Source organism: Myotis davidii, unplaced genomic scaffold (assembly GCF_000327345.1).
Source record: "Myotis davidii unplaced genomic scaffold, ASM32734v1 scaffold60, whole genome shotgun sequence".
Lineage (NCBI taxonomy): Eukaryota > Metazoa > Chordata > Mammalia > Chiroptera > Vespertilionidae > Myotis > Myotis davidii.
In genome coordinates, this window is record NW_006293007.1 from 1349022 (window position 1) to 1366358 (window position 17337).

Consider the following 17337-nt stretch of genomic DNA (forward strand, 5'->3'; position numbering starts at 1 on the left):
CCAGTGTGTATGGGAGTGTGTAAGAGGTCACATGGCAGTGAAGGTTGGGAGATGCACAGGAAGCCCGCACCAGTGACCTGGGAGGCCCCAGGCAGGGGCCTTGCAGCTGGGTAGGGCCACATTCACAGCACAAGCTTCTGGACTGTTTAACTGGTTTTGTGTGTTTACAATAAAGTGTACTTTTAAAATTTTAGATACAAAAAAAAAATAAACCGTAATGATCAATCAAGTTCAGGAACCAATGATCTAATCAAAAAAAAAGAAAAAAAAGAAAAGAAAGAAAAATACTATAGTCAAATATTAAAAGCTATCTGAAAATATTAAAACTTCAGTCTTATGATCAGTTTAAAACAGCTCTGAAGGGAAAGTAAATACAGAACAAAGAATGTAAAATATTCATTAATGAAAATAAATGGTAAAACATGCTACTATTCCTTAAAATGGCTAATTATGTTACGTATATATAAATTAAGGCAAAAATGTAAGTATAAAGGTGGGACTACTTCGCTACAATTTCAGAGTGTACTTGTTGCTAGACATTTCCCAGGTCAGCAGGAGGGTATGCGATTTTACACATGTGCTCACTATTTTGTGGAATTAAATGTGAAATATTCATTTATAGCATTTTTCCATTCTATTTATAATACTGCTAATAAAGCTGACATTGAAAAAAATTAACCAAACCAGTATACCAGTATAAGGCTTAAAAATGCAAGCTATTCTGAAGTTGATCATATTCCGATGCACTAATATCAGGATCTCTTTCTCAGACACCCATCTCAGCACAGAGGGCCATCAACTTCGCTGTTACTTGGAATCCAGAGAATGCTGAGAAGCACAGAGCAGCTTCCTCCTTTTGTGCATCGTAATTAACAATCATAAAATTTCTGTTTTCTTCACGTCTCCTACCCAGCACTCCCCAGTCTGGTGATGCCAAATGAGTCCTGCAGTCAAGGCCCATGGCCAAGTACACCCCCTCCCACCCCAGCACCAGGAATCCAGTATCGGCTCCCAAACAAAAGCAGGTTAATAATTGGGGCCAAGGATGTGTCAGTGTGTCAGCTGAAGGGAGGGGCAGGAAGGAACCACAGAACCGTACCTAACTGGAGTACAGTCAGCAAAGGAAGAAAACAAGGAACATAAAAGGAAAACAAGGAAGGAAGGTTTTTCAATAAATCGGTATTTTAAAAAGAATAAGAAGACAGAAACTTGGTTTAGTCTGTGGTTCAATAACATAAGAAAATTAATGTTTAGGCTGGAATTATGGCTTCACAAATAAATGCAGTTCACTGCGGCTTTCAAAAGTGATGTAAGATTCAAGTTCCCGGTTGGTTTTCGGGATTAAGTAAACACAAGGAGAGAAAAATACCGGCCTCCGTTTGTGGGCGGCGGGAGGGGTGTTTGCTCCCTTTGGAGGAGACAATCAGGGGAGAAAATGGTTTGTAGGAGGAATGCCCACTTTCAAGTTTAACCACAATGGCTTCCCTGATTAAGCACAACACCGCGGAGGTCATTACCAGGCCATTGGTGTGATTGCACATGTCCCACAGAGGAATGAGAGCCAGGGTCACCCGGGAACCGTCCTCCGTGGGAATCTGGTTTTGTCGCGTCATCACAGAAGAGACTGCCCACCTGTACCAAGCAGAGAAAAGGTGCATTAGAGTCAGGACACGTGAAAGCCCATCCCAGTAGTAACTTGACCAGAAGCTGAGATTTGTCTGACTGCTCATATATCTGTAAAGCTTTCCCTAAGCACCAAAGGTGGTGGGTGCGCTTCCTCAACAGCATTTAAATTAGACCTCGGGCTGAGAGCAGGAAGGGAGAGGTGGAAGGAAAAGGAGCCACAGGGAATCCGGGAGTGAGCCACTAAGGGAGAAGGTTCCCGCCAAGCCCGAGGCCTGGAAGAAGACTCTGGAGGAGGGCCCAGAACAGAGTTCTCCCGGCCCTGGGTCTTCTCTGTCAAGACGAACCTCACCCTCTTTTACCCAATGCTGAGTCTGTACCTATTTTAAGCCTCAGTGAAAAGCAAACAATATAACTCCTTTCTGATCAGAAATCCTTTAAAAATGCTACAATATGTGGAGGGCTAGTTTTTATTATATTGTGCAGTGAATTAAATCTTATGTTCTAAATGAAGACGAAAGCTTTACACTAAAACAGTCTTTTTAAAAGAAAAGAATTCTCACGACCACCCCAAGTTATCACTTGGCTGCCTCAACTACTTCCCCACCATTACAGGTGAACGGCAATTTCTCCTCAGCTATTAAAATGCTGACACCGGTCCCAGCTGTCATTATAACTTCTGAAAGACTGTCTCTGTCTTGAGGTTTTAAATGGCCACACAGGTCACTTCTTGCTGAAGCATTTCTCACTTCCAAGAGCCCAGATTCACTTAGAAACCACCCCCCAACACACACACACACACACACACACACACACACACACACACACGCACGCACCATACCAACCTGTAGTCCTCATAAGTGAAAGAATCCTTCAAGGGCAGTTTGTTGGCATGAGGATGGGTCTGGGAATTAGAAGTTTTAGAAAGCAGAGGTGAGAAGAGAAAGAGGGAAAAGAGAAATCAGTCAGCAGAATTTCATTATTTAGCTGCCTAACAGATCCTAACAAGAGCCAAATGAAGCAGGAGGCGTCCAGCCGCTGCTGAGGGATCATCATGCTATTATGCTCTCATACATCACTGTCAACTTAATTTGTTGTGCCCAGCAGCCGCCATAAATCTGCTTTTTCCTCTTTCCATACTAGAACCCATGGACATGGCACAAAAATAAAATTTAAGGTGGACTGACTTCACAAAAGGTAGGCACGCCCACTCGACAGAAACCTGGAGCCCACCAAGTCCAGTGTCCATCCGTGCAGACTTCCTTTGTGTCTTGTGCCATAATGTGCTGCGCAGCCCTTATGTCTAGATTTCAAATCTCCCCTTACATCAATAAAAGGGACAATTAAAGGCACTCTAATAAATGGAAAGTTCTTTCATTTATCTCTGACTTAAATCATTTGGATGGGAATCAACGTGTTATGTGCAAATGAATCATCTACATGGTAAATGTGGCTCCAGGACAAAAAAATCAGGAAAAATACAGTTTTGTGAAATTACAAAATAAATTTTACAAACAGATTTTTTGAAAAATAGAGATTTTAATTATACTACTTATTTTTCTGGACAAAAGAACATTTGGTAAAAATATCCAAAACTTCACACTTACGAGAAAATTTTATACGTTTCATATTCTCTCTTCACAACACTCCCCTCCCCCGCACCTTAGACCTCGCAAGCACTTAAAAACTTTCTCTCAATTAAGGAATTAAAAGCTGTAACAGTATCATTTTAATCTTCAGTTTCAATTACAGTCTGATAGACAGATTGCAGTAAGTGATCAAATGAACAAATGGTGATTTCTGAGATACAAATGAAATTCTGCCGTTCTGTGCCTGCACCACTGTTAATGCATGAAGCTCCATGTAGCACACAGTTTTTACTCTTGACGCATTAGCATCACAAGTGCACAGTAATTTATCATCGCTCACTGTAATGTACTCGCTGGCACCGTATGCAGGACAGTAGGGGATGAGGTAAAAGTGGCTCAAACCGTAAATCAATTAGAAAACAAAAGCTTGTGCTCAGTGCGCAATTTTAGGCAAATTATATATTACAAAAGGCTGCCAATTGGGTGTTAGCTCCCAGGTGCCCACTGCTCCCCTCTAATCCCTAGCCCAGTTTTAACCCTTTGGAAGGAAAGTCAACATATAAAAATAGTCACGTAGTTTTTAAGTGTTGTAATAAAAATAAAATTAAAGAAAAAGTTTTAAGTCAATACATAAAATAACGTGCTGCCCTGGGCATTTTCTAGCTCCTCTAGGAATACCAGGAAAGCCTATCTTTGGGATTAAAAAGATCGATGCCATGGTCAATCAACTAAGGTGGGAGAACGAACCTAAGAGACGGATCGGCGCTTCTTACTTCCTCTTCTTGCAACAAACAACAAGCATGGCTATGTCCTGAGTCTGGAAGATGCATTCCACTGAATTACAAAACCGAATCACAAGAGCGCTCAGGTTTTTCCTCATACAAGTACAAATTCAGCAAGAGAACTGTCCCTCTTTCCAAAACTGATGTGATGATTAACCGTACCGTAGAAAACCTCAGAAATTCTGTGGCTAACATTTCCCTTGGCGTACAATGAAATAAAACCTCCCATCCCCGGCACATCCCATCTCTTTTCAAACTCCAGGAGGTGGGAAAGCATTGTTGCTTTTCTTACTTTAAAATATTTTAATTCACTTAAACTGTGGAATGCACTATGGTATTTTGAAAGTTGGTAAATTCCAATGCTAAATCCCTTAAGTATTCAAAAATTTGATCGCCTCTCCCCAAAAGTTCAACTTATTAAATAGGAGAAAAAATGAAAATTCTCAAAACTGGAATGCTTGGCTGTCAAAACGACTTGAAAAAGAATCTTCCGACACTCGACACTGGAACATCTTAAATAGCTTCGGACAATACAGGAACAATTCAAATGACAGCAACCTCCTTAAGGATGAAAAAGACACAGCATTGACTGTCCAAGCACTCCCCTTCCTTTGTGTCCATTTCTTACCAAAAATATAAGTTCATGCTCACAGTCCTGATGAAGTTGTAAAGAAAACTCAAGAAAAATGCACAAATGCTTTCTTCAGATTAAGAATATTTTGGCTGTGGGGTTATGTAATATCTTCAGAATCTGTCAGAAATAGCTGTTCTTATCTGCTTAAAAAAATACAGTGTGCCTACTGCACATAATTCTGGTCGGAAAAGCTACCCGCCACAGACGCATGCACCTAACAGTTACACTGAAGCAAAATGTGACAGGACGGAGAAAGGCAAGAAGAGAAAGGCAAATCACTCCCACTTCACCAGGGCTCTCACTACTGTGGCACGATCGCCACCTACCGGTGTCAGGGTGGACAGGAGATAGTCACGCCAGGGCAAGGTTTATCTAGCATGGCGAGGCTTCAGCTTTACTCCAGCAAATCTGTTTCCAAAAACACCTGCTCTACCTCTTAAAATTATTATGTAATAGTTTTACAAGGATCTTTAAACATTTAAAGATTAGAAATGATCTGCATATGAAAAACATTTAGCTACAAAAGAAAAAAGAAAAAAAAATTAGCTCCAAAAAGAAATATTTTCACATATCCTGAAAAAATGAACAAGAAAAATGTCTATTCCAAACACTCTTTGTTGAAGCTCTGGACAGTGATATTTTTTAAAACACTGGACAGAATGATACTGTTGTTGTTGTTGCTTAGAAACCAAGCCTGTGGAAGACCAAGTTAAAGTTTAAAAATATATCTTGTAAAAACTGTCATCTTAACCTGAAAGTTCCTAAAATGTTCATAGATGCTAGTATTTAAGCTCATACTTTAAAGGAAGGATAACTGAGTATTCCTGACTTTCTAGAGCAAAATCCTGTAAGGATTTTGTTTATTATGACATACCCTCTCCAGTAGAAGATATTAACCTGTACTTCAAAAATAAACATATAAATTAAAACAGAAAACTTCCTCTTCGTGGCCAGTTAGCTGGACAGCTAGAATATACAGAGGAGGGATGCAAAGGGGGGTGTCTGGCCGGCAGAGGCACCAATGAAGGAGAGATCATGGGGTCTGCCACAGCAAATCCCCTCCACTCCTCACGTGCAGGATGAGAAACTAGCCATGGATTGTCTGCAGCTTTTTAAGCGATTGGCATTTTCACTTTCTTGAGCATTATAAATATTTGCACTTGGAGAAATTAACAATTGCCATAGCTCATAATCAGACTTGAAGCCCTATAGTGTTCGCTTTGAAAAGAGGTCCCTCATTTTCTATGCCCAGCCAGGCGCCACTGCAAAGCCCTCCCCACACCCTTCTCTAGGAGGGATGCAGACGAGGCACAGTAATATTGTACCTAGTACAAAATAATCACTATGTTTGGGAAAGATTAATATCTAAAATCATTTGTTTGGCTTCAATAAAAAGAAGTAATATTGCTAAATATGTAAGTATGACATTTTGAAGAATTTACCATATTGCATGGGTCTGGTAGCTATGCTTAAGGAAATTAAAAAGCACTACAGTCAGCATATTTGATCCTTATTAAAGTTCTGTCTTGAACTATCACTCACATAAAACAAAAATAAACCAAGAAGAAATTTACATAAAACCTATGGATTACAAGAGTTTGAAGATGAAAAAATGAACAATATTCTGGCTTTAAAAAATTGATTTAGCATGCAGCTTCTCTTCATAGTCCCTTGATAAAAATGAAATCTCCCTAACAAACACTTAATAAAACCTGTCAATATCTCTGGAAAGAAAAATGACACAAATGCATTAAGTATTAAATACCCTTGGAAAAAGTCACATATTCCATGAATTTTTGATGTACTATCTTGACATTAATGTAAAACCTTGATATTTATAATTGACAGATATTTAATAAAGTATAGAAGAAGATGGCTGCTCTGCAGCATGCAAATTTTCCAGGTTGATCAGAAATGAGAGATACAGACATGTACTTAAACTAAATAAACAGTTAATATGTGTTACACAGATCAGCTGCAGTCTTATTTTAAGCTCAGACAACAAACCTCTGTGGAAACCCAAAATAAGCAGATTTCATTATTATGTGAATCCTAATTCAGAAACATCTAGATGTGAAAGAGCTTTGAAACATTAACTGTTCTGACCAGGAACAAAACACATTTGAGTTAAAATTGAGTTTTTGGCATCTAACAAAAAGCATTTTTTGAATAATAAAAATTAACACACACAAATATATAAAGGTATTTCAGAAAATAATTCTCAAAAGAAACACATTTAACCTAAAGAAAGCTTCAAAATTCTCTAAGGGGAAGGGGTAAAAAGGATTAGAATACATAACCAGCCTCTAAGATACACACACTTCTCATCGAATACTCACTCATTTCTACCTAGACTGAGTCTTATAGGGAAACCAAGTTGAATACATTTAATAATCACCCTCAATGAGGCATTTAAATATACTAAAAGGAAAGTGGCTCAGTTCATAAAAATGACTCCTAAACACTGTATTTAAAAGAATTTATAGCCTGCTATAATATATAATCAATTGTTAATTTCAACACTATATACAGTAGTTCAGTGACTCAGTAATGGCTCTGTAGTATCAGAATGACAAAACTGTACCTAGTTTGTCTGACAAAAAAACATAACAGTATGCAATTAAAATGTTCTAACTAAACCATGTCTAAGACTATATTTGGCCTCACTTCTTAAGCATACGTTAAAAGGAACGGCTGGGTTAACTAGCTGTGGACAGGTACACCTAACTCTAGTGATGGTTCCACTTCTTTTTTCTGTAAGGATACAATCAGTAACAGACCTCAGACTTTTTCTGTGAGGGTGCAGTTATAAGTTTTGGAAATGTGACCCCATCTCACATAACCAAGACATCTTTGGTGCTTTCAATGCCAGGAGAAATTCCTCCATAGGACAGCCCAGTGGCACCCTCCCCAAAGCACAGAGTAGATCTGGTGTCTCAGCAAATGTTAGGTTCTTTGCAAAGTGGGGAGAGGGCAAGGGGCCCCAGGTAGCTCCACGGAGCCACCGTGAAGGCCTGGATCGCACCACCCACAGAGGAAGGGCTCAGGGATGAGCAGGAGGTACTTCCCTACAAGAAGCTGACTGAGGAGAAGTGGGAGATGGGAAATGGAAGGAAGAAAGCTGACGGCCGACAGGAGACCCAAAGATGGCAGGCAGGAAAAACAGAGCAAAGGCAGAAATAACGGGGGGCAGAAGGAAAATGTGCCCTGAAACGCTGGGCCCCCAATGCAGCTGACAGAAGCAGTGTGTAAGGCAGGCAGCACGTTTCTAGGTCAACCAGCCCTTTGCTCATATTTCACTCTCCAAGTGGATGTAACACAGTTTAACATAATGACAAATTGAAAATATCTATTGAATCTAGAATTTAGTTTTGATGACCGTAAATCAGAATCAAAGCATGGTTCATGAATTTGGCTCTTGAGAGGAAAAATCAATTTTTAAGACTTTTATATTTAAACACAGATTACATCTAACTCTTCAGGGAATTTTCCATCATAAATTTCTTTGAATTCACTGAAAATAATCAAATAAATACATCGATACACATCACATTTAAATTGTTTGCTTTTCACTTATATATATAATTTTTCTATAACAAGTGTGTATTACTTAATAATAAAAAGTTTTTAACTAAGAAAATGAGATTAGTGGAGAAATATCAACATGGTTCAATAAATGTATAAAATTACTTTAAGACGAAAGAATTGTTTTCATGGGAAGACACTGAAATCTATAGCCTGCATCCAGTCTAAATTAAATGGAAATTTATGTACTTTCAAAACTCGACTGGTTACTGTTGGTACACCCTGAAGATGGACCATCAGCCAAACTGAGGCATAATCAATCAACATTTTGACTGTCAATTCTTTACTCATTCAATAATATTTACTGTCTCAGAAAAAAGTTGAAGATAGGTTAGGACTAGAAATTCATTCATCCAACAACTGTTTTATTATCTGACTCTCTCTGAAGTGGAAAGCACTCTGCTAGGTGCCATGTGACAGGTGGACAGACAGGTGAACATCCTCTAGGGCTATGACATCGGGGCAGCCAGGTAAGTGACTTAAAAAACAGTTGATGCAAGAGGCTACCCAGATCCCCCTCTTCGGGGCCACCTTCTCCAGCCATCCAGTTACTCTGCTCCATGTCCTCCCAGCCCTGGGCCCTTCTTTCCCAGGCTGGCCTCAGCTTGTGTGTGCGTGCGTGTGTGCGTCCGCACATTCCATTAATGTTTCTTCCCCACAGTAGGTATGCTCAGTGAGGCAAGGCCCACATCTTTTTTGACCACCAGGAAATTCCTAATGCCTCGTGTGCAGAGGCATCCAAGTAAGAAAAGAAGTACACTTCCCCTGACCTGCTCCCTGTGGTGGAGGAGAGCTGCCACCTGGTGGACGGATTTCCTCTCTCTGGATATGGCCAGAATGATAAGAATAAAGAAGTGACAACTTTCCACACCACCATGACTCCAAAGGCAATGAGAGGGAGGACCAGGTAATCCAATCACAACCCAGGTAATCTGGTTCCATATCCCCATCAAGAGCTCTGCCCACTTGGGCACCCCTGGCAGAGAGACTGCCCACAGGCTTCCCCAGAAATAGTTTTTGGTCCTTTTCTTCGTGCTTCCGTCTCTAATGAACAGAATACTTTCCCACTTGCCTAGGGGTCAGAGAATCTTTTCTTTCTCTCTCTCTCTTCCCCTTTACCCCAATATATCTTTCAGTACATTTATTTAAAGTAAGCTCTACTCGCCCTAGCAGGTTTGGCACAGTGAATAGATCATCAGCCTGCAGACTGAAGGGTTACGGGTTCAATTCTGGTCAAGGGCATGTACCTCGGTTGCAGGCTCGATCCCCATGTGGGAGGCAACCAATTGATGTGTCTCTCTCACACTGAATGCTTTTCTCTCTCTGTCTCTCCTCCTCCACTCTAAATCTAAAAAAAAAAAAGGGAAAAATGTCCTCAAGTGAGGATTAACAAAAAAAAACAAAGCACTACTCTATTTTAAGAATCCAATGAGGAGCAACATGCCCAGTCCTTGGTACCAAGCAGTCACCATTTTCCTCACCACACTCCAGCTCACCCAGCAGAGTGCACACCTGTGAAAAGGCTAGCCCCTCACTTTCAGATCACCCAACACTGTGCCTCGGTTTCCTCATCTGAAAAGGGGGCCAGACAAGCAACTTCTATCTTCTAAGTCTTAAGTCCTCTATTTTTTTTGCATTTGACATGCTCCCCCTCAAAATATCTCCATCTGCTGAGAAACTTAAGGATTCTAAATCACAAGGATTCAAACCTCTCCTTTGCTCCGTGAAGATTGTGGACAGTTCCCACCACGTGATCAATGCTTATTCACAAGGTACACATTCTTGCAACCCCTCCAACTTATTAACGAAACTAGAAATAAACAGAATGGCTAAGGCAGTTACTGTTTTAGAAGAACATATTTGTATCAAAAAAGCAAGCAAGAATTTATTACTATTGGCTTCATGGTATTTCTTTTTTGCTCTAACAATTTTAGCTTTCAGTGACTCAGGATGAAGACTTTGTTTGGACTCTGGTTAAATTATTCAAGCTAGTGTGATCAGAGTTACCGGTCATTGAGAGGAGAGCATGCATATAAACCCTTGTCCCAAGAGAGGAACTGCCAGGGCTCGGTGCATGGGAAAGCTCTCTGGATCTCCAGGAGAGTAAGAGAGAGAGAGAGAGAGAGAGAGAGAGAGAGAGAGAGAGAGAGAGAGAGAGATAATGAGAGGGGAAGGAGGGGTAGTGCCATCTGTTAAGCACTCTGTAAGAACTCAATTTTGAGAACTTTATGTGGACTGTATAACTAAATCACCCTGATTCCTATGAATTGGGCAGTCACTGGGCCCCTTGTATTGATGAGGAAACCAAAGGGCACAGAAGTTAATGGCATGTCCAAGGTTACCCAGCTAATAAATGATGGGGCTGGGATAAGGACCTAGGTAGGCATTGCATTTTTGAAGTTTGAAGCAAAGGATTATTAGTTATCCTACTTTTATAAATAAAGCATAAGTTTTGATATGGTAAATACATTCTTTGTGTGTGTGAAATTCTAGAAAAATGGTTGGTAAATATTGCTCTCATTTAAAATTCAGCGTAAATTTATTTGAAAGGACATTATAAAGCTTAGAGGCAGACAATATTAGCAAAACTAAGGCTAAATCTATTACTTGCCAAACCACCAGAAAGGACACCATATAAAAGTTCCTGCCTAGTCATACGATCGCAGACCAGGATGTAACCGGAGCCCATCTAGCCCAGCTCCCTTCGTCCTGGATGGGAAGGACCCTGTCCCAGAAAACACGTCTACACCAAATGCATGCAGAGCTGTTCCTTTCCTTCACCCAGTTTAACGAAAGGACTCCCATCTGGAATTTACTTTCTGGTCTTTTCTTCACTAGAATTGTGTCACACTGTTGTCCCAACAAGCTCCTATATTCTATTATCTGGAATTCCTATCACTTTCGTGATATTTCTGAACAGCCTCTGAGACACCCCACAGCTTTATCAATCATAAAAGCAGCATTATCTCCAAGTTCTGACATCTTTCTGCTACTTTCAACTCTCCCAGTTGTCAATGTTGTTCAGGAAATGAACCTTGGACCCTTAAATGCTCTGTGCGACACAGAACCTGAGAACCCATATATGTCAGACTCAGGTTCGGATAAGCGAGGAGATTTTATGATGGAGTGAGTCAACCCTAATTCAGGAGGACTCCCATAGCTGCATAAATCTCCCAGTGCCCACAGTCTTAGGCACTTCGCAGGAATATCCATACATCACAATGTGCTACTCTGTTACCAGCCGCTCTGAGTAAATCCCAGTGATAACAAAACTGGGTCCCTGCTGCACCACTTCCGGCTGCGGGTCACAGGGAGGTGGGGTGAGACCCATGTCTGAGAACACAGCTCTGAGTTCAGTGCTTCCAGGCCCACGCAGGCATATCTGTTGGCAGACTCTGGGGACACTGCTCTGGGTTCAGTGCGTCTGTGGGCAGAGTCTGGGGACAGCCAGTCCTGAGCATGCTGGTCCCTTCTCCATCTCAGGACTTTTCTCATCCTTCCTGTTCTCTACTGCCCATGCTTACACTGTGCTCAAAAGGTACCAATCAGAGAAAATCCCCAACACTATTTCTCTGGTCACCGTGAGCGGAGCGGAATTATGTTCCACCTGAAGGGGAGTAAGGTATAGAGGCCCCAGAGCACGAGGTAGCTCCACTTCTCGGTTATAAGATCAAGTTGCCAATAAAGAGCTACTGTTCAGAAAAGTCTAGATAACCTCTGTTTCTCCCGAAGGGAACTTTCAAACATATTTTCCTGAGATTTAATAAATAAAACAAATATTTTAGCCTTAGTGATAAAACTAATCCCCTTAAAACTGCGATGTACTGAATTATAGGGTTATATTTATTAGAGTCAAACAGAATGTTATTACAGCAAGTCAAGACAGCCACTTGACCAAGCAAATGCAATTTAAAATGTCCATGCCTTTGGGTAGAGTAGCTGAGAGCTTTCTTTTTCATTAAAAAAAAAAAAAGATTTTATATTCATCTTCAGTTGATAAAAAATTCTTTCATTTCTCTAAAATAGGTATCGGAACTCTTTCCAGCACTACTGTACCCCCTAGAAAAGTAAAAAAATAAGAAATAAATAAAAGCAGGCACAAAGATGTCATCAATACTTATTGTCTAGTTTCCCAATAATATTAAAATTACTAAGGAAAACATAAAAAATAAAAGTCTTCTATAAAGCATTGTTAGTTAGTCTACCTTGAAAGTCAATAGGGTGTGAAACCGAGGAGGACAGGGGAGGCCAGAATGCGAGGGCTGGCATTGAGCATCATCGGCTTCCAGCTCGAGAGATCCGCAAGTGATGGCCAAGCAGTACGTCAGAAAATGTGAATCTCACTACTCCTTTCCATAACGATTACATTTTGCCTTATAGCTTCTTAATTAAATGCCTAACTGATCAATAGTTATGAAATGGATTTCACTCTCGTTTTCATCAGAGGGAACACTATCTCACAGTCTAAGAATACCATTTTGCTGGCATAGTCAATGTGTGGAAACACAATGTCAATGAGAGAATCATTTAATCAGTGCACACCTTTTCAGCACCACCTATAAAAGAGACCCTTATTAAACTGTTCACTAGGAACAGAAAGCAAGAAATCCAACTTTTTGACTTAAGTCACAGATGAGAAAAGACTTCAGAACTGGGTTTTGAAAACCAGGTCTAACCCTGAGCCTGAAGTCCTGAAACTTGGGGAACACTTAGAATGAGCTGGGTAAGGCTGAGTGTTAGGAAGGGCCCCTGGAATCGGTGAATGGTGGCCCCCAGACCCACCAGAGAGCTTGCCATTGGCAAGGCAGTGGGGAGGGGCCAGGCTGAGTGTGAAATAGCCTTGATAAAAGCCGTGGTTAAAGACAGAAGGTAGACAAGACATTGTTTCAAAGGCACAGGGATGTTCTGTAAAGCAAGGGGATAAAACAGGACAGAAGGAAAGTCTGGAATGAAGGGAAATGAAGAGACAGCACAGAGCAATGTCACAGGCACCTGACACAGCCAGGGCTCACCTGAGCTACCAGGGAGAATTCTTTCCCAGGGAGACAACACGAAACAGGAGTTCATGTCACACACTCTTAGTTTTCTCAGGGAAGAAGGAACAGAGGAGTCTGGGAGCGGCCGGAGCTAGAGAGACTGAAACAACACCCAGGGGAAGGAGACAGGTCAGGGAGACGCAGCGATGCACCTCTCTGGCCGGGTTGATGTCTGGCTCACCTTGGAGTTAACAGTCACCCGGACACTCTGAGGAAGGGGACTGTGAGAAGGACATGGGCCTGTTAGTAAATGACAACTGTCAACTCTTTCATAGGAAACATGTGGCATTCCGAGTTTAGATTTAGTCTCCAATTCCTCAGGCTGAGGAAGGTGACACAGAAGAGAACTCTTCCTAAGCACTTAATGAAGTTACGCAAAAAGAAAAAAATCTGTTTCCCCATCTGCACTTCCAGGCACATAATAGAAAGTGACATTTTCAACACAGGTTTGTCGAGATCATTAGCTCTGTCAATTAAGACTTTATGCTCGGTAAAATGACCATTGTTTTTGTTTTTTTTCTATTCATCTATTAATTCCTAAAAAAAAAGTAGCAAAATTTGTAAGTAATCTTATTTATCCCTGAAAAATCCTGATGTGTAAAATAGTTTCCCCCAATATTCACAACGAACATTTGATATCCCTTTCCAAATTAAAATAATTTATGCCCCCCAACTGATTCACTTCACCAAACCCTAAGACAGTTTTAAGACCCCTCTTCCTGCAAACTTTCATACGCCCTCCAGTGAGCTGTGAATTTCTAACACACACAGTCTGCAAAATACCTCCATGCACTTCATGTTAAACCATGCTCAACTGCTCCTGAGTTGCTCTGTGGCATTCAGTCATTCACTCACTCACTCACTCACCAAACATTGATGGAGTGCCCATTCCTGAGTGAAATGCTGGGCCAGGAAATGGAAAACAAGTCAGCAGTGGGTCTACCCTCTCATGGCTTCCTGTCTGATGGAGGCACCGCTGGGATGAGAGGTCGAAAGCGCCCCGCACAGAGCTCCAGAAATGGCAGTGCAGAAGGCGGGCTGCTTCTAGGAAGCTGAGCAGTGAAGGGGGGAGGCAGTGGGTGGAGAGGCTCGAAGCAGGAGGGTACGGCCCGGGGCTGTGCAGCAGATGATGCCTTGCACAGGACAGGGCTCTGGAGCAGCCTCCACCCACCTGGTCTGTCTCTTCAGTTGTAAAATGAAGACAGGTTTGCTGCCTTGAGGGCCACTGATAAGTTAGTGTCCTTCTAGGGAAAAGGATTTCAATTTAGTAGACCGGTCAGTTAACAAAGATGATGAAGAGGGTCTTTTTTCGGGAAAGTACTCAAGCACAGGATGAATCAAAATAAGACGAGGGAGTGGAGAATGGGGAGGGCTGCTGAGGTCTGACAGTGGGTTGGCTGTGACTCGGTTTCATGGTTATCGTCACTCCAGGACCCAGGCACCCAGCAAACTTCGAGCCTTTCTGCCTCTCAGAAAAGAGGAAAGGAACATATTGGCAGGAAGAAAGATGCACAGGAGGGGGAGCAGGTGCAAGAACCAAGGCACGTGGGCACTGCCCTACCAAGGGCCCGGGGAAAGGGCTGGTCTGGACAAGGACAGGAAAGCGAAGGAAAAGGGGACAGGTGAAGGTAAGGGCAAACGCCAGGGAGGATGGAGAGAAGCCAAGGAAACTGAAGTAGACAAAACACCTCGATTCTCTTCAAGTCAGAGGCAGCAGACTTTGCTTAGAGTGAGGGGCACTGTTTTATGATTGTCATTATTTGAGGTGAGCTTTCTTGGCCCTTTGGCCCCTGATTGAATTCTATTCAGTGTTCACTCGGCCACTGGAGAACTAATATTCTATTTCAGTCTCAAACTGACAGCTTTCTGAGATCCGCGCTCTCTGAATACAGACGCTGGGAACAGTTGCTTCTACACTGGTCATCTTAAGCAGCATCAAATCCAACACAGAAACCCATCTGAGTTGCTTCAACTTTCAGTTACTTATGAAAAGCAGGCAATCTGAAGGCCTCCACACAGCCTCCCTTATATGCTTCTGGATTTATTTTGGTCTTTTCAAGGCCATACACCTGTTTCTGTTCTTTGAAACAGATGAAAATTGTGAAGCATAAGGAAACTGTAAGTTCTCCAGACTGTGATGTCATGCACGTTGCTCTTCCAATACCCTACAGTCCAAGAGGCTACCTATTCCCTGGGTCCTGCATCCAGGCCTTCAGTCCAGACCTCCGGGCCTGAGAGTGGAGCCCAGGAAACACCATTTTTAACACATTTCCCAGGTGACTTATGCTCGAGTTGAGTCCAGGAACTGGGTTTACTGCTAGCTGCCATCAAGCAGAACAGTGAAGATCTCTGCTGATTAAACCCCTCCCTGCACACACACTTAACAATGGCAAAATGCAATCTGGGAGAAACTAAATTTCACACTAGGGTTTCTGGCCCCACCTTCGTCCAGAGCTTCCCACTGAGTTTCTAAGTCACCTAAACCCAGCCAAATCAAATAAATAAAACTTTCATTTTCCTCCTTAAATTACTGTATATTTTCTAATATTTTGTATTATATGGATTATAACTTAAAAAATAATTTTACTCAAAAAAAAAAAAAGGTCAAGAGAGTCTCTCCCAGGAGGGCCAAGACTCCAGCCACAGACCTGTTTGCCAGGATCTCTCCCCTCCAGTTTTGGACCTGCCCTGCCAATAAGGACCATTTACTCAGCAAACATTATTCTACACCAAGGACATCAGGGAGGAGCTGGGGAAACCAAAGTGGAGGAAGTCTGCTCTTAGCTGTGCAGGAGCTCAAGATGGCCGTTAAAGAAATGAGTGAAATGAAGCAGGTGATTCATTAATGAACAGTTACTTCCAGATCTGCTGAGCAGGGAAGGGGCAGGTAAATGCTGTGCATCTTTCTTTCCCACAGCAGATCCTCTGTGACCCATCAGCCCCACTCAAATCCTAATGCTGATGACCCAAACACCTACTTTAGGAACTCATCACACCTCTTTTCACAGTGCTGGTCAGTTTGCGCAGAAGAGGATCTGACTCAGCGAGCAGTACCTGAATTTCACTATTATCCAAATCAACTCTAACCATAGCAATAAAAATAATAATTAACATTTGAGTACCTAGTTCGAGGCACATAAAATGCCCTCGGTAGATATCAATGAATTCCAACCTCACAGGAACCCTAGAAGATGGGTGCTACTATCACCCAGCCAAATCAAATAAATAAAACTTTCATTTTCCTCCTTAAATTACTGTGTATTTTCTAATATTTTGTATTGTATGAATTATAACTTAAAAAATAATTTCACTCAAAAAAAAAAAAGATCAAGAGTCTCTCCCAGTAGCTTTATTTTCCAGATAAAGCACAAGGGCCCAGAAGAAACTGCTCCAGGCCCAGCTAGCAGTGGAGGCGTTTCAGAGACCATTCACCTAACCACCCCAAGTGCTGTCTCTGTATAACACCTATCACAGTGGAATGTTTTTAGTTGGGTGTGCCCACAAAGCTGGCACCTTAATGTATGTGAAGATCCGTGCTTCACAAAGTGCTCTTACACTTCACATTTACTTTGTCCAGTACCAACATAGGGCACTGCCTGGCACCTCCATTACCGGGTAGGAAAAGTGAGGCGAAGTGACCTGCCATCGTTTAGGTTATTTAAAGGCAGAGCTTAACTCAAAACTGTGTCCTTACTCCAAATCTGCACTCTTTACAGTGCATAACACGAATGCAGAGAAAGGGGGACTTGTGGTACCCCAAATTAGAGACATGTATTTTTTTAAACACACACACACACACATACACTCTGAGTGGCCAGATTACTATGACCACCTGACGTTTGTAGGCAAATTAGCTATAATTTCACGCTGAAGTTGCTAGAGGGACAGACCATTATGAATAGGGAAGCAGGTTGTTTACCACAACACAAGTGGTTTTTTTCTGAAGATATGGATAAACAATGTGATTTAACAGCCTTTGAACGTGGGATATATTTGAACATGAGTGGCCAAATTATTATGACCGCCCCATCAGTACTTCATTGACACTTCCAAAAATACTGAATATTGAAAACTTCCTAAGCAAATCC

At 41.7% G+C, this 17337-nt stretch overlaps 1 protein-coding gene across 1 annotated transcript in view; it reads right to left on the minus strand.

Moving 5' to 3' along the window:
* Nucleotides 1–17337, minus strand: part of SETD3 (SET domain containing 3) — a 49323-nt gene that overhangs the window by 11022 nt on the left and 20964 nt on the right. The window contains exons 6-7 of the mRNA XM_015565831.1: nt 2469–2527; nt 1518–1632 (exon numbers count right to left, since the gene is read on the minus strand). Coding sequence (XP_015421317.1) covers nt 1518–1632; nt 2469–2527 — 174 coding nt within the window. The remainder of the gene's footprint in view (nt 1–1517; nt 1633–2468; nt 2528–17337) is intronic.